Source organism: Clarias gariepinus, chromosome 14, assembly GCF_024256425.1.
Source record: "Clarias gariepinus isolate MV-2021 ecotype Netherlands chromosome 14, CGAR_prim_01v2, whole genome shotgun sequence".
NCBI classification, from domain to species: domain Eukaryota; kingdom Metazoa; phylum Chordata; class Actinopteri; order Siluriformes; family Clariidae; genus Clarias; species Clarias gariepinus.
Window position 1 is genome coordinate 3,926,926 of NC_071113.1, and position 21,991 is coordinate 3,948,916.

At 43.2% G+C, this 21,991-nt stretch overlaps 1 protein-coding gene across 1 annotated transcript in view; it reads left to right on the plus strand.

Annotated features, from left to right (window-relative positions):
* The first annotated feature begins 1,238 nt into the window (after positions 1–1,238).
* Positions 1,239–21,991, plus strand: part of kcnh4b (potassium voltage-gated channel, subfamily H (eag-related), member 4b) — a 34,565-nt gene continuing 13,812 nt past the window's right edge. The window contains exons 1-4 of the mRNA XM_053511494.1: positions 1,239–1,650; positions 7,115–7,348; positions 11,391–11,522; positions 12,000–12,130. Coding sequence (XP_053367469.1) covers positions 1,575–1,650; positions 7,115–7,348; positions 11,391–11,522; positions 12,000–12,130 — 573 coding nt within the window. The 5' untranslated portion in view covers positions 1,239–1,574. The remainder of the gene's footprint in view (positions 1,651–7,114; positions 7,349–11,390; positions 11,523–11,999; positions 12,131–21,991) is intronic.

Consider the following 21,991-nt stretch of genomic DNA (forward strand, 5'->3'; position numbering starts at 1 on the left):
ATGCATTAATATGGCACAGGTCTTTTTAAACACACCTACAACACACACACACACACACACACACACACACACAGGGGAAACAAGGTCATCAGGGACACCATCACACTTGGAAAAAAACAGATGGAGACAAAGAGAAAGGAGGACAAGACAGAGACAAGATGAGGAAAGATGGACAATAGAGTAGAGAGAAAGAGAGAGCGAGAGATAGAGTGAGAGGGAAAGATGGAGAGATGGAGTTATAAATGAGTGCTGCAGATTATTAAACACACACATCTTCTAAAACAAAAGCTGCACTTTATGGTGTGACATCGCGCTGCAATCCAGTGCAATAGTACTGTGTGTGTGTGTGTGTGTGTGTGTGTGTGTGGTTTCCATACATCTCACACAAGAGGGACAGACATATTGGAAAACAAAAAGGGCTAGTAAGAAAAAGAGAGAGAGAGAGAGAGAGAGAGAGAGAGAGAGAGAGAGAGAGCTTTACACACACACACACACACACACACACAAAGAGCAGAAGAAGAAGAGCAGCACAGTATGATGCACAATGAGTGATAGTCTCTCTCTCTCTCTCTCTCTCACACACACACACACACACACACACGGTTCTGATTAATCATTACACCTTTGTAATGATTTTTCTTCTGTATCTGATAAAAACTGCACTGAAATGCAAAAAAATTTAAGAAATGAATGGGTGAGACAGGAGGAGGGAAAAAGATTGTTAGAGAGAGAGAAAGAGAGAGAGAGAGATGAAGCTCAAATTAGCTTCGGGATCAAAGAAATCCATCCATCCATCCAAACAGTGAAGGGAGAAGAAGTTAGAGATAAAGAGAGAGAGAGAGAGAGAGAGAGAGAGAGAGAGAGGAGAAAGGTGGGCAGAGACAATTTAGAGAAAAGATGCAATAGAAAGGAAAGAAGCGAGACAGGTATAGTGGGAAAGAGACGGAGATGGACAGATGGAACTAGTGAGAGAGAAAAAGAAATAGAGAGAGGGAGAAGGATTAGGAGAGGGTCAGAGGGAGAGAGAGAGAGGAAAAGAAACAGACAGAGGAAGAGTATGAAAGGGAGATAAAGGAAGCAGGAGGGAGAAAAGGGAGGGTGGATGAGAGAGAGAGAGAGAGAGATGGAGTGAGAGAGAGAGAGAGAGAGAGAGAGTAGCAGAGGGAAGTGGAGCGGTGAGGCAGTGAGGTGTAAAGACACACACGGAGACACCACACCTCGAGCGGATAAGCGACAGAGCAGCGACCGGTGCAAAGAAAGAGGACAAGGACAAAAAAAAAAAACGAGGGGAACTGATAATGAACGAAAAGGAGGACAGAAGGATGGATTGAAGAGTGGAGAACTCGCTCGGAAGAAAGACGAGAGAACCTGAGCAGGAAACAATTTGAAGAGAAACCAGGGGAATCCCTCTGTTATTTTATTACCCCATGGGGTAGTTTGGTCGAATCCGGCCCCCTCGACCCAGAGGATGGAGTGAGGACCGGAAAGGGGGGGGGGACAGACGGAGAGGCAGACGGAAAGACAAAGAGACACAGAGACACGCTGACAGGAAAACAGACAGGTCTTGTGTCACCATGCCGGTGATGAAGGGGCTCCTCGCCCCACAAAACACTTTCCTGGACACCATCGCCACTCGATTCGACGGCACCCGTGAGTCTCACACACACACACACACACACACACATACACACACACCTGCTGTCCACTGTAAACTTTACACTTACTCTTACTGAGAGTGAATTTGCATCATTTATATAGAATAATTAAAGACTCTAATCGGATTGGTCGGAACGTATTGGTGTAACAGCCAGAGAAGAAGTTTTCCGGCCATTTCGTTAGTGCTATAGCTACAGCAGAGCGCCCCCTGGCTTCACCTCAGTAAAACCTACTCTGGAGCGGTAACTCCGCCCCCACCCTCAGTGATCACTCTGTTACCTGACTGAGTCCACCTGTACAGTGTTAGCTCGGAGAGTAGCAGAACGGTGTCTCTGATATACCGTGCCGACGATCATTCGAGCATTCATAAACATTAACGAAGTCTCGCTGATTGTTAATTTCCTAAACCTTGTTTTATAACGTCGCCTTTCTGGGCCTCGACCCCACACTATGAACTTGCACTTGTCTCCTGCTTTCACCACAAAAACGTTCAATTATCAACCCATAAAACACAACATCAATATGAAAAGAGAATGCAACAATTATAAAAACTCTCAGAGGAAAATCAGAAACGAATAAATAAGTCAACATGGAAAGGGGCGGTGCTTAATTTGCTCCGTGTCCAAACAAAATGCGATGTTTGACAAGGACGGCTCCTTCCTGCTCCTTAGCTTTTTCTGAATCTGGTGTTGTTAAAATTAAGCTTAGTTCATGTCAAATGACTTAATATATCGGTTGCAGTTATTGAGTTGTTTAGTTTTGGTGGATTTGGCAACCCTGCTTGGAGTTTAGAAACGTGAAATGGCTACGTAAGTCTCCCACGTGAGACATTTTGAAAACCTAGCTCTAATGTCATTAGCTACGATTTATCTATGAAGCATTAATGATGGACTTACTTAGATTAACATTTGTCAGACACCCTTATCCAGAGCAAGTTACATTACAGTATCTCATTTTACATCTGAGCAGTTAAGGTTCTTGCTAAAGGGCCCAACAGGTGGTCGCGGGATTTGAACTCGGGACCTTGCGAACCGTAGTCCAATGCCTTAAACACAGAGTTACCGCGGAAACCCCCTTAGCTCTACTTAGTGCAGCTTTACTTAGCTCAAAAACATGACATACTCCTACAGATAGACCTGCGATCATCTTGTTATGATTTCGCTGGCACGTGACAACATAGCATTCTGTAGCAGCACAGTAGCTTGTCTTAGCTTGGATGGTCGTAGTAAGCCACAGGTGCCACCGGATGCAGGTGCTCACTTTTTAATTACGGCTGAGTAATAAAGCCCATAAATGGGAGCATATGGTTTACTTATACAGTAGCAGACCTGCGAGTCGTGAAAATTGTAGCGCCTTTTTGCCCATGCTAAAAAAATTTGTAAGCAAAGCTATGGAAGACTACGAATCACTTTAGAAGCCACGATCATGCCATATAACCACCAACGGCTTGTCACGATTTACGGCCAAAAAGTGGGGACCGGGCTTTAAACAAAACCAAATGTGAACAGGACCCTCTGTCTCTCTCTTCGTCTCTCTTCGTCTCTCTTCGTCTCTCTCTCTCTCTTTCTCACTTTACGCTCTTTATGTTGTTTGTGTTTCTGTGAGTTGGGCTCGTGGGAGCGGTTGTCAGGTGACAGGAGTGTTTGTACATTCTGCTCATTTTACACAACAGCACTCCTCCACAATGCTGTCATCACATCTATCTATCTATCTATCTATCTATCTATCTATCTATCTATCTATCTATCTATCTATCTATCTATTTACAGGGACTTTTACAGCAAACATTCCATTGTTTAATTGTTGATAAATAAGATGTACAAGGTGTTTATTGATCTTTTATGGAAGGAGTCTCCAGTGTCAGAAGTAAAGCTAATGTTTTCTGACCTCTTTATTGCAGGGTTTCTTTTTTTTTGTCTCTTTTTGTAGCTGAGGCTGGTCAGGTGTTCACTTGCGTTATGGCAGCTGTAAACACTCATTCCTTCACCTGCCTGTCTTTGATAAAGCGAAACTGTTTTGCAGGAGGTTTTCCTGGAAAACGCAAATGTAGAAACAGATAAATGAAGAAGGAAAGCTGGCATCTGCTTCTGGCTCTCCCTGCGTGTGTGCCCCTCACAAAGACATCTGCACACACACACACACACACACACACACACACACACAAACTCAAGGCAGAGCAGCATCCTTCCTTGCAGCAGCAGGAGTCTCTGCGCAGCTCAAAATAGCTTCATCTAGTTGCCAGGAGATCAGCTGTAAGCAAAGTCGATGTGCCCCGAGCTTCCTAATCACACGATAACAACTTAAGCATGTCACTTTACATCTCCCAAAGCGATACGCTAATTACTAGACGTACAAAACGTCCACAACGTGCAGCTTCCTTGATACTTGATGTCGCTGTCGATCACATAGGAACGGCTGTGTGTGTGTGTGTGGAGGTGTCATGTGAGGGCTCAGGTCTGGAACTACAGGAGAGAAATCTACCTGAGCTGTAGAGAGACGACATGATGAAAGATTGGCGTCAGGATCCTGCAGCTACTGTAGCGCTAATCACATCATTTCAACGTTTTTAACACAGCAACAGTGATTGCATCTTAAGCAATATTCAGATGGGATTCGTTCTACAGACAGATGTGTGTGAAGTGATATAAATATGTGAAAAATGAACACATTCGGTGCCGTGCAAAAATATTCATACCACTTTCATTTTTTTCACACTTTGTCACGTTACAACCACAAACGTAAATGTACCCATCGGATTTTATGTGAAAGACCAACACAAAGTGGCACATAATTGTGAAGTAGAAGAAAAAGAATAAAATAGCTTTTAACAAGCAAATATTGGTAAAGTGTGGCATGCATTGGGTATTCACCCCCCCTCGAATCAATACTTTGTTGAACCAACCTTCACTGCAGTTACAGCTGCACGTCTATCGGGGTCTCTACCAGCTTTGCACATCTAGAGAGTAAAACTTTAGCCTATTCTTCTTTGCAAAGTAGCTCAAGCTCAGTCAGACTGAATGGAGAGAGTCTGTGAGCAGCAATTCTTTAGGTCTTGCCCCAGGTCTGGACTTTGACTCGGCTATTCTAACACATGAATATGCTTTGACTTAAACCATGCTATTGTAGCTCTGGCTGTATGTTTAGACTCGTTGTCCTGTTGGAACGTGAACCTCCGACCCAGTCTCAAGTCTTTTGCAGACTCTAACAGGTTTTCTTCCAAGATTGCTCTGTATTTGCTCCATCCGTCTTCCCAATTACTCTAAACAGCTTCCCTGTCCTTATGGAGAAAAGCCTCCTCCACAATATGATTTTTTAAAAAGTTTTAAGTTAAGCCATATATACATTACAGCACAGTGAAATTCCTTCTTTGCATGTCCCATTGTAACTGGGGTCAGAGCGCAGGGTTAGCCATGATACAGCGCCCCTGGAGCAGATAGGGTTAAGGGCCTTGCTCAAGGGCCCAACTGTGGCAACCTGGCTGAGCTGGGGATCAAACCACTAATCTTCTGATCAGTAAAGATTTCAATTTCGTCTCATCTGACAAGAGCATCTTCTTCCACACTTAGTTCAGGTGGACGGCCATATCTTGGTAGGTTTGCAGTTGTGCCATACTCTTTCCATTTTCGGTTGAAGGACTTCACAGTGCTCTGTGAGATGTTCAAAGCCTGAAATGTTTGGTTTTTTTTTTTTGCTCTGTTTGTTCCTCTCTTCTTTTTTGACCTGTCTGGTGTGTTCCCTGAGCTTCATGATGCTGTTTTTCACTAATGTTCTCTAACAAACCTCTGAGGCCTTCACAGAACAGCTGTATTTATACTGAGATTAAACTACACACAGGTGTTATTCTATAAACTAATCAGGTGACTTCTGAAGGCAATTGGTTCCACTGGATTTTGGTTGGGGGTATTAGAGTAAATGGGGCTGAATACAAATGAACACACTTTACAGATTTTTTTATGTCAAAAATTAAAAACCATTTATTATTATTTTCCTTCCACTTCACAATCACGTGCCACTTTGTGTTGGTCTGTCACATAAAGTCCCGATAAAATACATTTACGTTTGTTGTTGTAATGTGACAAAATGTGGAAAAGTTCAAGGGGTATAAATACATTTGCAAAGCACTATACTCTTTTTATGAAAAATACGAAAAGACATCTTATTATAATAGAGACTGATGGTATGAAGTTGGAGGCATGACCTCACATAATTGCTTGGACTGTATATCTGTAGGCTGTACCTGTGCTTCCAAAAATGTCTTTTTTTTTTGTTGATTGCCAACATTTTTGTCTCCATTGTGACTGTAGCACTGACTGCTTTATGAGTCACTTAGTGTCCTTCACAGGGGCAGGATGGGGACTTTAGCCAAATTCGGCTATCTTTTCCTCTTGCTAAGCGCGCGCATGTGTGAATGGAGAGCCTCCTGCTTCCTAATGATGGACTATCCGCTTCATGACATCACTCAGCATCAATCAAACCTACATCACAGAAAGGGAGTACGTTTTAAACCCTGTATTTAACGCCCAAGCTGCTTTCTGGGAAAGAAGTGAAAGGCCTAACATTCCTCCCTCTAGTAGTTTCGAAGTGATCTGAAGGAATCAAGGCTCAGGATCACGCTGTAACTGCATTAAGAGTGACAGGAGAGCGAGCCAGATTGGAAAGTGGCTAAATTTGGGGCTAAGCGGTGCAGAAAGAGTGAGGAGCGCATGCATAAGGAATAATCAAGGTTGTTTAGCCTCAACCTCATTTTAGTCTCATGCCAGTTCCCATCCCTGCTATCACACAACAGCTTCCATCAGGAACATCTGAAAGCTTTTGTGCATTTGCATCACTTGTTCAACAGATTTATTTTTTTTATCACAAAATGACATCAACTCAACCTGAATCTGGGTTCAGTCTCTACTGGCCGTATTTAGGGACTCATTAATAATGAGAAGTCAGGGTATATCGCTTCTTCTGGTAGAACTATGGACTAAAACACAACTCAGAAGTTATGTGAGTGTTACGACACGTTTCTCAGTCGTGCTTGATTCGGACCTTTCTCACACATTTTTCTTGCGTGAAATCATCTTGATTTGTCATGGACTACATTCCTGCACTTGTATCCGCCTCTACCACGCAGTCCTGACACCATTACTCAGAGATATCTGAGTAATCATTACACATAGATTGCTTCTCTTGAGATCAGGATTTTTAATAGATGCAATTATGAAGGAATATCAAGCGAGCTGCAAGTGTAGGGGATGAGTGGCCAGTTAAATTTTGCCATTATTTTATTTATTCAAAATATCAAATAACTCAAATTGCTCAAACTTACAAATTAAAAATGTTATAATGGCAATTGTAGACTGTTAGATTTCTTTCAATTCTCACAATCTTCCTGATCTTATAGATTCTCTGTCCATCTCGCTTTCTCTCTTTCTGTCGCTCTCTCTCTCTCTCTGTCTCTCTCTCACTGCAGACAGCAACTTTCTGTTGGGGAATGCTCAGGGTCACCGTGGTTACCCCATCGTTTATTGCTCAGACGGGTTCTGTGAGCTGACAGGCTTTGTCAGGACAGAGGTAATGCAGAAGAATTGCAGCTGTCGCTTCCTGTACGGCACGGGTACGAGCGAGCAGGTGGCACAGGGCATGGAGAAAGCACTGGAGAGTAAAGAGGAGTACCAGGCTGAGGTCCAGTTCTACAAGAAAGACGGTGAGATTAAGAACAAGGAGGTCATTATTGGGGAGATACAGTATAACCAGATAGCTTACAGGTGGGGCAGAACACCCAGGATTTCAAATATTGTTAATATTATACTATGTATATATTTTTATTTAGATCACATATTTTTATTTAAATCAGATAAAAAGTCATCTACATAAAGTAATAAATGCTACAATACTGTATATCAATATTATACTATTATTATTATTATTATTATATAGTAAAAATTTTCAGGGGTGGCACGGTGGTGTAGTGGTTAGCACTGTTGCCTTGCACCTACAGGGTCTGGGTTCAAATCCCGGCCAGGCTCGATTCCCGTCTCTGTGTGCATGGAGTTTGCATGTTCTCCCCGTGCTTGCTGGGTTTCATCCGGGGACTCCGGTTTCCTCCCACAGTCCAAAGACATGCAGATTAGATCAGTTAGTGTTTCCAAATTGCCTGTAGTGTGTAAATGAGTGTGTGTGCCCTGTGATGGATTGACACCCAGTCCAGGGTGTGCCCTGCCTCAGGTCCTAAGTCTCCTGGGATAGGCTCTAGGCCCCCTGCGACCCTGAATACAGGATAAAGTGGTAGAGACAACAATGAGTAAAACTTTTCATAGTAGTAGTATCAGCTGTATAAATAATAGTAGCAGTAATGTTAAAATTAAAAGCAGTAGTAAGTGTAACAGTAGTAGTATTCAAATTAAAAGTAACAATAAGTAGTAATAATAAGAGTAAAAGTGAGGTCGTGTTAGGAGTATTAATAGTGGTAATATTAACAATAGATGAGTAGTAATAATATTAATAGCATCAGGAGTTGCAGTATCAGCAGTAGTATTAGTGGTAGTAATTGTAGTCGGAGTAGCATTAATGTTATACAGTAAGTAGTAGTAGGAAGAGAGGCAGCGGTATAAAGAATAGTCACAGTAATTATGGGATTAAAAGTAGTAGTAGTAATTGAAACAGTAGTATAACCCATCTGAAAAGTAGCAATAGTAGTAGTAGTAGTAATATCAGCAGTATAAACAGTAGTCGTAACATTAAGAGTTAAAGTAAAATTGTTCGTAGCAGTATTAATAGCAGCCGAGTAATAATGAGAGTAAAAGTGATAGTAGCGGCAGTACTAATAGTAGAAGCGGTAATATTATTATTATTATTAGTTACTGTGGTAATAAGGTTGACCGTAATAGTAGTCTTAACAGTAGTAGTGATAGAAGTAGAGGCAGTATAATTAGACAGTTTCTGGAGAAATTGTGAGGTAGGGGCACAAAATTGCACCACCTTTCCTGGGCAAAACGATGTAATCCAGTAATCCATCATACTGTTCCTGAGATAAGAGCCAAGGCTGTGTGTGTGTGTGCGTGCGTGCGTGCGTGCGTGCGTGTGTGTGTGTGTGTGTAATGTGAGGGTTTGGCCCGGATGTCTTAGCCACGCCTATGGCTGTTCAGTTTGGCAAAATGAATGGGTTCCTATGGGGAAATCAGTTTTTTTGTCAGGTCCCAAACAGTCTTTAATAACTCCCAAATTCTTTGACCAATCATCTTTATTTGAATATTTAACAAGGCAGGAGTCACACCTCTCTGGTTTGACATAGGTATTGTGGGTATGTGTGCAAAATTGAGTGAGCAATGAGGAGAGGAATACGGAGGTAGTTTTTTGCTGATTCACTGCGTCTCCACTGTAAAATGCAGTTCATTCTCAATGGAGCGAGTCTGAAGTTCTGGGCCGTATTTGAAGTGGTTAATTATTTTTGATTGACATGATTTTTTTCAAAGTAGTAGAGATTTACAAGCTCTTGAACATAATGTCCTTGCAGACCCAAAACAAGTGAGCCAGGTGTCACAAGAACAAAGTGGGGTTGATGTGGATCCCAAACGAATCCTGGAATCTAAAACAGTGTTACGTTTTTGTGCCCAAAAGTGTTGCCAGAGAGTCTGGACCCCGGGGCGTGGCTCAGGGCCCTCACACAAGATTTTGCTGCATAGCTCATACACACTTGCACGTATGCATGCGAAACCCAGTACACACTTAGAGCTCATTGAATTTTCATATTGTCATATCAACTTTCATATTGTATGTGATAGACTCAACTCAACAGGAAGTTAGTTATTTTTGTGTCATTTGCAAAAACGAACCCAAAAAATTTGAATACACTCTTCCGAGGGAATTTATACGATTGCCGCCAAACTGGGCCTATGTGATGTATGTGCTCCTTTTGAGGATGCAAATTTGCTGAGGGATTTTTGATATCGCAAACAGGTCACCTGTGACACAGCCTCAAACTTGCTCAAAAGTGGTTAATAACTTTTTGTGTGGCATTATATTGAGTGACATTATATTAAGTGACATCACATTGAGTGACATCATAGCATGATGCTTTTGGGGCTTTTTTAGATGTCTAAACATAAATTCCCCCTTTTCTAAAATTATGTCATATTGGTATTGGTTCGTCCCCTTGCATGTGCCCGGTGTGTCCATTGTCTTTCTGGAGCAACGGGATGGTGATGGCACAGGGTGCTTGGGCCCGCTCATTGTTGCTTGCAATTTTAAAAAAAATCTTTTTTTTAATCATCAAGGTCCTTTTGGGGGTCTTACCACGCTTAACTTATGACAATTGGCATACAGGTTGGAGTCCGCTGCCATTAACATGGTCAAAAAGCACACAGGTTGTGTGGTGGTGCAGGTGCATGAGCACGATCATTATTGCTTGCAAATATATATTTTCTTATTCTTATTATCAATAGTACTATGAATCATGTTATATTAGATAACTATTATAATTACACTTTATTTAACCTGAGACAGCTATAACTTATAATAGCTTTATATTATTATAAACGTCAGATCTGACAGTGCAAACTGATAATGGTGTATTATTACAGATCATTATACTGTGGCTATGTAGGCATAATGTTACTAGTTGCCTATACTTTCTTAGTACTTATATTGTTATAATCATACTTTGTTTGGGATAATATTACATCTCAGCTTGACTTATTCTTGTTTTTTTTGTTTTTTTTTGCCTTCTATGATGCCATTGAAGTGAATATTGTTCTATAATTTATTATAAGTGTTATCTACAAAGCGCTGCTGTATCAACTACAATACCACAGACATAAACAAACCAGACTAAATCCAATAAGAAAACAACACTTACAATATAAAAATACATATGGTATGTGTATAGAGTAAGATTTGTTTTTATTGCGGCTTATGCAGGATTCTGCATCTGTATTCCCTTCCTCTGCTTCTTTTATTAAATCTATATCTCTTCCCACCACATGGTGAAATCACTGTACTCTGCTTCCTCTGCCTTTAGCATCATGTACCAGGAACCTCAAAAAGCCCTTAATCCTCTGTTTGTTCCTCTCTTCTTCCCCTCCACCATTTCCCTTTCTCAATCCAAACATCTGTCACGAGCCTTATTTCTCAGATCCGACTGTCTATCATTGAAATCTTCAAAAATCTTACACTTAATTTTCTCTCTGAATCCAGTCATGATTTTCTTCTTCTTGCACTCAGATGTGCAGGAAGGTGTTTAGTTTAATCAGTATCCCATCTCACAGATGTTGAGCGTCACTACTCTCAGCATACATGGGAATGTGCAGCGCTACAGCGCTCACTTCCATATTGTCTAGTGTGCCTTTACCATTCCATGTGCTCTTCTTCTAAGTCATGTCCATGTCTCTCCCTTGTCCTGTCAATGGTTGTGTTGCTATTGTGCCATGACCATGATTACTGATTTTAAGTTTGCCCTGTGTATTTATGTTCCATTTGGCAGTTCATAGTTCGTGTTTCTAGTTAATTTTCATATTTCCTATACTTGAGAGTTCATTCTGTTTTTTTTTTTTTGGCTCAGCGTGTAATAAAAATCTGCACTTGCATCTGCTTGCAATTCCTGAAAAAAGAAAGAAACTAAAGGGAAAAATAAGATGGCAGAGTTTAATATGTTAAAGACTCACCATTGAAAATCACTCACTGTGTAAAGTAATATGTTCCTGTGTGTTTTTCTTTTTTTTGTTGTTGTTTTTTTATGTGCTGTGCTACAGGAACATCATTTTGGTGTCTGCTGGATATTGTTCCCATAAAGAACGAGAAAGGAGAGATGGTGCTTTTTCTTTTCTCCTTTAAAGATGTGACGGACTCGCATGGAAAGAGCCACCACGGCACCCGGAGAGACGGTACGACCTGAATCAGACCTCAAAGCCATCAATAAACTGAATATTATACCACACCACTGCTGACTTGTGATTTGTCAGACTGCGTTGATCGGTTGTCTAGAACAGAAGGTGTGAGGCTAGCACAGCAACGGTGCGTGAGCGAGCCGTTCGAAAAGATGCGGTCGGCTGGCGTCACGTAGTTCGGAGGAAACGTGATAGTCTTTGGCCCTCCCGGCTGAGTGGTGGTAGTAGCCTTAATGTGGGACCGCCCCCTAGTGACTGGGAGGAATTGGACAAAAATCCAATATTATAATTTATTATATTATAATAAATTAGGGAGAAAATCTGGATAAAAATCTAAAAAAAAAAAAACAGAGTAATTTTTGGTTTCTCAGTAATATTACAAGCTAGGTTTTGTATTTATTATTGACTTTAAGAGGGAGAAAAGAGAGAGGCTGGCAATGTAACAGTTGCTTACTGTGTTTTGTATGTATGTAGATGATAAGCGTCAGAGCAGCAAGAGCAGCAGCTCGCGGTTTATTGCCGCTCGAAGGCGTGGCCATTCTGTCCTCTGCCAAATCACCAGCCAGTTCAAACGTGGAGGAAAGAATGACGTCAACCTCAGTGGCGTAAGTACAAGTTCCTTTATAGCATCATGCATAAATGAATAAATATCGTATGTATGACTTGCTAAACATTTATATAAGAGGATGGAAAATTGCCTAGCTTATTTGTGGTTTTATTTTGCATAGTCGTTACAAATAGCAAACTTTTCAGCCTGTCCTTTTTATCATTTAGTGAAGAAAATGGACAAGCAAAAAGTGGCCTCTCAGATTTTGGATAATCTTTTAAATACCAAGGGTTATTACTCCATCATCGTGTCCAATGTTTTGATGTGATGTTGATCATCGATTGACAATATCATTATGTTGTAGTTGGCTAGCGCCCCAGATAAGCAGCAAGTTCGGACAAATTTAAAGGCAGTCCCTCATGCTATGTTCAAACCAACAAGCTTTTTACACCATAATCAAACACTTCCTGGTTGAAGAATCCATTTGGATTGTTTTTAGCATGACCTCCTCAGCAGGAGTGCATTCATCCTCGCTCTGCATCCAGTCATTTAACAGATGTCCTTGTTGGACGCAGATTATGCACTATTTGTGCGTCTCATCAGCAGCTGTGGTAATTGGAAGTGGTCGCAAGAGCAGAACAGCTGCGTGATAAACTGTACCGCTGCTAATCCAACACGCAAACCAGCTGAAGCTGAGACACAAAGGCAGTCATAAAACAGGGACAGTACCAACAGAGTCAGAGAAATGGGGCAGAACTGTCAGAAACGCCAATATTTATCTTAGACGTGTTAATAGAATGCTAAGAAAGAATCCCTACATTAATATTTACCACAGATGTCTAGATATATAAAAGGAATAGACCGCATGTGTCAACATTTCCCTCGCGAAGAATAAGGTTGCTATTACCTCTCATGTGCTAGTACATTAATTAAGAAAAGACTCTCAACAATCTTAACTTTAGATTTGTTATTAAATAGATGTGAAAGAAACCATATGTCAACATTTACCTCAAGTTTATTGGTAAATAGCTAGGAAAACATTAAGCTCAAATACGTCAATAAATTGCTAAGAAAAACTACATTAATAATTATCACAGATGGGTTAGTCTATAACTGCATACAGTATGTCTATGTTTACTTTAGAAATGTAGGTAAAAAAAAGTAGGAAGGAAATGTAGGAAGACTTAACTTATCAACTGTTTACACAGTAAATAGCTAAGAAAAAACGAATTAATGACTCTACGTGTCAACATTTAGATGCGTTGGTGAATAGTGAAGAAAACACTCCGTTTGTCAACAATTACATCAGACATGATGGTAATTAACTAAGAAAAAATGCGGTATGTCAACGCTGTTACCTCAGATGTTGTTTGTTGATTTTCTAAGAAAAGACTCCACATCAACATTTACCTCAGATGTGCTAATAAACAGCTAGGAGAGACTGCATTTGTTAACTTTTACTTGTTAGATGTGCTGCTACTAGATTCTATGTCGATATTAACCTTAGATATGTTGGTACAAGTCCACATGTCAACATTCACCTCAGGTTAATTAATAAATATATAAAGAGATTTGATATTTCAACATTTTTTTTTTGTTTCCCCAAAGCAGTGTTTCCCCACACATAAAGTATACAGTAACTGTAAGCTATGCATTTGGGTTTTCTAATATGATCCTTTTTAAATTTTTTGCTTAGTCATAAGTGTATAGTCAACTCAAATGAAATAGTTTATCAACAGTTACCCTCAGGTAACTAATTTATACAGTATGTCGGTCCTTCCATACATGAATATTTTCCTCAGATGTGTTGGTAAATACAGTAGCTAGAAGGACTGCAAATATCAACAGTTACTTTAGTTATTATCTTACTGTACCTGTTAGTGACTTAACTAAGAAAAGATTATATGTAAATATTTACTGTAGATATGTTGATAAATGGCTGTAAAAGAGAGAAACTGGAAATATTTGATGCATACTGTGTGTAAATGTACTGTAACGTGTGCCACCAGAGCAGCTCTGGACCCTTGGGGCATGGATCCACGGGCCCGCTGTGGTGTCTAGTAGCAGGAAGCTGGCAGGGGTTCCTTCGGGTTCTGTGGGTTGCGGGGTGGGGCCTCTATGGATCAGGCTTGTTTGTCTGGTGCATCCCATGAGGCCATGGGTGCTTAATTATATTGGGAAATTTAGAGGCTGGTGTAACAACCTTGAACTCTTTGCCTGGAGGCAATAGGCTATATAGTGCACAGGGTGTTCAGGTGTCTTTATATTGTGGCCAGCGTTGGCTTTTTTTGTGGGATCAGACTGGATTGGTTGGCCTTTGGTCCCTACAGGCATGGGTGCACATGATCCTGTCACCTTTATGTAACTGATCATCAATATTGTTCAATTCACCTGGCGGTTGTGTTAATGTTCTGGCTGATCATTGTATGCATGTACTGTATAGTGTTCACATGTTAGAAAAATGTACCTTATTTAAAAGAGACTCATCATTTCATGATTCATTGCTTATTAAAGCTCATTGGAATGTTTTACTGAAATAGCCCATGAGCACTCATCCTTACATTTCACACCACACTGCAAAAATCGGTGAATTATCTACACACACAGACTCTAAGATAGCCGTAGCACTAAATACACTGAGTATCATTGAAAGGTCAGAGCAGATGTTGAACTGGCATAATTCTTAATGGATTTTTCTACATTAATAAACCTGAATGGATGCTAAACTGAGCCCGTTTGATTGATGTATAGAGTACAGTTAAAGGTTGGATAAAAGAAGAGACCTTCAAAATTTGTCCCCTTTTCATCCTAAGTCGGTTTTAAGATATGCCTCTGTAACACATAAGTGTAAAGTTCACATTTACCAGGTTAGTGAAACCGTGCCATTGACCTTTTGACCCAGGAAGTGTTTAACTGGTGTGATTTATTTCTGTATCCTGGATCATGTCCAGGCTTCCAACCTGCTCCATCTCTCCATCTGCCTGCTTCACACACTTCCCGTCCCACCTACGGACAGATGGTCCTTTTTTCTCTGTGCAACACTCTGCTCAGAAAAGCTGTTTCTCTCTCTCTCTTTCTCTCTCTCTCTTTCCCTCTTTCTTTCTCTCTCACCGGGTCTTGTGCACGATGTCACATGTTTCTGTTTCTCGCCTCACAAAAAAACAAACATTCACACTGGTACATAACACACAACACTACAGCGCTCTGAGAAAGTCAGATAGCAGCAAAAACAGGACAAACCACAAGCTAATGTTAGGGTAAACAACAGGGGTGAAAGTGGTTTTCAATCATAAACGGTAGCATGCAGCCAAAAGACGAGGAGAATAACCAGTGGAGGTGGTGGACAGCAGGCCTGTCATGTGTCTTGCCTGGGACAAGATGATCTCCAAAGATCACCTCTACCACAAAACACCCCACCCCAGACCTCGCACAGGACGCTGATTGGCCATGCCCCCCCCCCCCCCTCCCCACACACACACAAACACATACCACATACTGTAGGATGGCAAGGAAAACCTCCCTGAGATAGCAGTATGAGGAAACCTTTAGAGGAACCAGACTAAACAAGGAACCCATCCTCATTTGGGTGATAGTGGATAGCAGGAATAGACTGGATTTGCGGTCATACTGTGTTGGGCAGCTGGAAGTTCAATATATAAGAAGATGTGCTCTAGTTGATTTGGAGGCTCAGGTACAAAACTGTAGGAAATTCCAGTCCTGAACTATTGAGTGACTGCAGCCACAAATCCTTAGAGAACAGCTGTCTGCATCAGCCGAGGCCAGGACCATCTCTATGGTCAAGTGGATCCGCTTTTATGTTACATGCAAATACTACATAAAATTTTTGCAAATTTTTATTCTACCAAAGTAGTCCAGGAGACAACTTATAAAAGGTTAGAATTCCCTTTTGGGCCCTCCTATGACCAGGGACTCTGTGTTCCCCCGATGACGGTGACCCTGGTGGACAGTCTTGTAAATCTCAGAAGTTTATGTCTCCACTTATTCTGCTGTAGAATAGCCTCAGTTAATTAATTGTTCCACGGTTGAATTGAAGGACGTAACTGTAGTTTTAGCACTGGGGGTTTGAGATCAACACCCATGTAAGTGGAGTTTAAGGACATTAATTTTAGGATAAGACATTAAACAACTTAAAATTGTTGGTTGGCCTCCTTCCTATTTTTACCGTGTATGTGCTTGCTGTTGCTCATGCCTGCAGTTATTGTTGCATGCTTAAGAAGACGTGGAGGATGGGTTAGACGCAACCAACTCTAACAAGTTAGAAGCAATTAATAAGGAGTGTTGTTTAAGATGACAACAATTGCAGATGGGTTTTCTAGCTTTAAGTACTTCCGCAACTGGTTTTGAACTGGGGTTTGGCAGGCCGCTGCTCTCTCCTCTTTTCAGAACTGCGTACAAGCACTGAATCTTTTAGTCGTATGGAGTACCAGACCGTACTGGTCTACTTTCCCCGATGGTAAACAGCCTAAAGCATGAAGTAGCAATAATGACACAAACTAGCATTATACAGTAGTTAACAGACTAAACACAAACTAGTGGTGTATTAATTAGGCTAAACATGCTCCCATGTGCTGACTAAATCTGTCTGTCCTCTTATTTGTGTTTGACAGGTTTTTTTTACATTATGCATTTGGCAGACACCTTTATTCAGAGCGACAAAACATTTTTATCTCATCGTACAACTGAGCAGTTGTGGGTTAGGGGCCTTGCTCATGGGCCCTACAGTGGAATCTTGGTGATGATGGTGTTTGAGCTTGGGACTTTCCAATCAGTAGTCCAACGCCTTAACTACTGAGCTACCGCTGACTATTTCTCTTCTCTACTTCTGTGTGCATGTGTGTGTATATGTGTGTGCATGCTCCAATCTATCTGCTACTCAGTGGCGGCTGGTGAAAAATTTTCCTGGTGGGGCTGATGTGACAAAATATTTCTTTGCTTAGTCCAATATAAGAATTAAAATCAACAGTCAGACGATGATTACAATTAACAGTAATGATTTAATCTCCTCCTCAAAATCACCAGTTTCACAGATAAAGTAAATGAACAAATTTCCATTGTATAATACGCCATGCATGCTTAAGAGAGTATCAAATACAATAATCAACATCAAAGGGTATGATCAGCTGGATCACCTTTCAAGCAAAGTTGCATCTCAAAGTGGTTCACACAAAGAAAAAGAGTTTTAAAAATGAAATTTAACACAACAGTCTAAAACGGGTATATTAATAAGGATCTCACCGAATTTGGTGGAAACTGCTCTTCGCTCGTTAAGTTCGCCATCATTACTATGATTGACCGCGCCTCTCTCTGATTGGCCGCGCCTCAAAAGAAAAAAAAACTTAAATCTCGCGGTATTTTCTGCGGCTTGGGGCAGAATTTTCAGCGCCCCAAGACCATAAAATTCTGAGAAACTGATTGGCCGCATATTTATTAATTTACCCTAGCAACAGTACATGATGGGCTATTTGGCTGCACTCAGGGGCGCTTTTTCTCAGCGCCCCATGACAGTAACGATACAAGTCTGTCTGTGGAAATTCACTGGTGAATGAATGTCACTAGGTGGGAAATGTTGTATATGTTATTCATATCGCATGTAGGCACATACTGGTGGGTAAACCGAATTTAAAAACTTAATTTTAAAAAATATATTTTACATTTTTAGCCCCTCTTATCAGGGAGGGCGGTGCCCCAGCGCCCCCTATGGGCCGGCCGCCACTGCTGCTACTGTGTGCGCGCGCGCGTGTGTGTGTGTGTGTGTGTGTGTGTAGGTGTGTAAGTAGAATACCAGAAATCTTTTTGTGTATGATTAATAACACATCAGAGTGATACTTGCTGTAAAAAATGATATAAAATGTGTAAATAACACACACACACACACACACACACACACAACTTGCTAAACTAATTATACCTTATATTAAAAAAATAAACAAAGCACAGCCATAAGATTCTTTTGGGTGAAAATAATGAGGCTTTGTGTGAGAGCGTCGCTTTCCCCGTCTCAGTGCTCACATGAGTTTATAAAACACAGCGTTCTGAGCCTTACACCGCCCGGGAGACGACAGCAACAGCGGCAGGAAAACCAATCATCTGTTAAATATGAAATTATTACGCTGAGATGAGAAGCAGAACAGAAAATAACTCGCCTGCTGTAGACTAAACACACCCACACACACACACACACTCATTATACTCATGATAAAAAAAACACATTTCCCCAGTAACATTTAGCGTCAGGTCAGCAAGGGCGGAGCTTAAGTTACATCTGATTAGCCAATCACATCGGTGATCAAAATTTAAAATCCTGTAGCTCAACAGTTTGAACCATAATAATTATTTAGTGTTTTTGCTAAGTGGTTCTTCGCTAACAGAAACTAGCTGGACTGTTTTCTATTCTTTATTAAAAAGTTTGATGTTTAAGCACAACCAGGCGTATGTGATTTACGTCTATCAATCACGTGATAAGAAGTTGTCAGATGTGCACACCCTTCTTAGATGTTTATCCATGTAGACACCACTTTCTTACATCTTCAGAGACTAGAACATTACGTTCTGCCGTAACAACACACATACTTTTGTCTGGCCTCTGTTGAACGATTTTAAGTTACATGAGCAAGATGTAGCTGGCAATGTCACAGAGACGTTGGCATTTATGCGGATATTCGAACGATGAATAAAAGCTTTAGCTTTCTGCTACTCTGCAGTAGGCTTTAATAACTAGGACCTTTTTTTTATTTAGGTTCCTTTCAGGCATATTAGGGTCTTTGTCCAGAGATCCAGACGTCCAAAGACTAATGTGTTCGACACCAATGCCATCCTGAGTAGATAGTGGTGGCTGTCCTGGACGATGTCCTTGGGGAACCCATGCAGGCGGACTACGTGTTCCAAAATCAGCTCGGCAGTGTTTTTGGCTGATGGGAGTCCGGTGAGGGCCACCAGGTGTACGGCTTTGGAGAACCGGTCGATGATGGTTAGGCTGGTGTCTTTTCCTTCGGAAACCGGCAGGCCCGTGATGAAGTCTAAGGCGATGTGCGTCCAGGGCCGTCGGGGAACGGGCAAAAGCTGGAGCTCTCCGGAAGTAGGCTGGTTGGAGTCCTTAGCCCTGGCGCACACCGGGCACACCTGAACGAACTCTTCAACGTCCCTTCTCATGGTGGGCCACCAGAATGCCCGTCTCACAAACTGTAGTGTGCGCCGAGTCCCTGGGTGTCCTGCGACGGGCGAGGAGTGGCCCCACTGGAGAACTTCGGGGACCAGACGCTGAGGAACAAAGAGTCGTCCAGGCGGCGCACCTGCCGGCCCAGTCTCCGCAGCCTGAGCCTGGCGAACCCTTGTCTCTATGTCCCAGTGGATGGGTGCGATGATCCGTGAGGTGGGGATGACAGGCACGGGGTCCGCCCGGGGCATCTCCTCTTCTTGTTGACGAGAGAGGGCGTCGGCCTTGGTGTTCTTGGAGCCCGGGCGGTATGACAGATGGAAATTGAAGTGTTCAAAAAACAATGCCCACCGTGCCTGTCGTGGGTTGAGTTGTTTTAGATTCCGGATGGTGATGAGGTTCTGATGATCCGTCCAGACCATGAACGGCTCACTGGCGCCCTGGAGCCAGTGACGCCATTCCTCCAAGGCCCACTTTATGGCCAACAGCTCGCGGTCCCCTACTCCGTATCGCTGCTGAGTGGGGTCGAATTTCTTGGAGAAGAAGCCACAGGGGTGTAGCTTCTGGTCTGGACCTCGCTGAGAGAGAACAGCGCCAGCGCCCACATCGGACGCGTCCACCTCTACAACGAACGGTTGGTTGGCATCTGGGTGAAGAAGAATGGGTGCCGTGGTGAAGCGATGACAGAGTTCTTGGAAGGCGGAGATGGCTTCAGGAGTGAGATGGAAGGGATGGGAGGAGGGCCTGGTCAGACTGGTTAGTGGTGCTGCAACTGTACTGTAGCCCCGGATAAAGCGACGATAGAAGTTCGCAAACCCCAGAAACCGTTGGAGCTGTTTGAGCGTCCTGGGTAGGGGCCAATGACGGACAGCTTCCAGTTTCTGCGGATCCATGGCCACACCCTGGGACGAGATGACAAAACCCAGGAACGTGGTGGAGTGCTGGTGAAAAGCACACTTTTCCAACTTACAGTACAGCTGGTGAGCGAGCAATCTCTTAAGAACTGCCCGTACATGTTGGATATGTTCTTCGGTGGTGCGAGAGTAGATGAGGATGTCGTCTAAATATACAAACACCCATCGGCCTAACATGTCTCTCAGGACATTGTTTATGAATTGTTGGAAGGCCGAGGGTGCATTGCATAGTCCAAAGGGGATGACCAGGCTCTCATAATGTCCTGTGGGAGTGATGAAGGCCGTTTTCCACTCATCACCCTCTCTGATGCGCACCAAGTTGTAAGCGCTCCGGAGGTCCAACTTTGTGAACACGGTGGCACCAGAGAGGGCGTCCAGGGCTGAGTTGGTGAGCGGCAACGGATGTCGGTTTTTGATGGTGATTTTATTCAACCCCCGATAGTCGACACATGGGCGAAGTTCTCCTCCTTTCTTCTTCACGAAGAAGAAGCCGGCGGCCGCTGGTGACGAAGAGGGCCGGATGGTTCCATGGCGAAGGGCAATGGCGATGTATTCCTCCATCGCCTGTGTCTCAGCCGCCGACAGTGAGTACAGGTGGCCACGGGGGGGAACAGAACCTGGCTGCAGCTCTATAGCCAGGTCGTAAGGGCGATGTGGTGGAAGGTGAGTAGCTTTTCGTTTACAAAAGACTGCAGCCAGGTCACGGTAGGCGGAAGGAATAGCGTTGGTGTCGACATCGGGGGCCTCGGACTCCGTGGAACACGTCCCAGCTGGGTCCCGTAGGCACAGCTCAGTGCAGGTCGGCCCCCACTGAAGGATTTTATTTTTTGTCCATGAGATGAGAGGGTCATGTTGTAGCAGCCAGGGGTATCCGAGAATGATGGAAGGTGAGGAAATGGAGGTGAGGTGGATTTGGATGGGTTCGTGGTGTTGGTTGATGATGAGGGTGATGGTCTGAGTCTGGTGGGTGATGGGGCTGGATGACAGAGGCCGACCGTCGACGGAGGTGATTTGCACTGGCTGGGATAACGCCTCAATTTTTACCCCCAGTTCTTTGGCATAAGTGGAGTCAATGAAGTTGCCGGCGGCACCGGAGTCGATGAACGCTGCACTTCTGACTCGTTTGTGGCCAAATTGGAGGATTACCTGAATAGTAAGACAAGAGGCGGTTGTGTTGATGGTGCTGGAGATTTGGAGGGAGCCCGGTGAGTTTCTCCTCCGGCTCACCGGGGCTGCGCGTTTCCCGGACGAAGAGGGCAGATCGCCCGGTGGTGTGCCGCGGACCCACAATAAGCACACAACCCCTCTCGATACCGGCGTGCGCGTTCTGCTGTAGTCAGGGAGGCGCGTCCTAATTGCATGGGTTCCCCGGCTCCGGTGTCAACCACGGCAGGAGGTGGAGATCCGACAGGTCCAGTGGTGGCAGCAGTGAAAATGGTCGGTGATGGAGGTGTAGGATGGTGAGAGGTGAAAGCAGGCGGCAGGGTCCTCGGGGTTGGCTTCGGACGAGAGAGAAGGCGCTGGTCGATGCGGAGGGCTAGCTGGATTAGTCCCTCCAGCGTGGCTGGAAGCTCTCGTCCGGCAAGCTCGTCCTTTATGCGTGACGCCAGCCCCTCGTAGTAGGATGTCCGGAGCGCGGCGTCTCCCCAAGATGTCTGCACGGCGAGGGTTCTGAACTCCGCGGTGTAGCGGCTCACGGACAATCCACCCTGCCGCAGGTGATAGAGCTTGGTGTCGGTCTCCACCTCGCCCGCAGGGTGTTCGAAGGTGAGTCGAAGCTGGCGTGTAAATTCATTATAAGAATGGGCGGTGTCTGAGTCTGATTTAATCA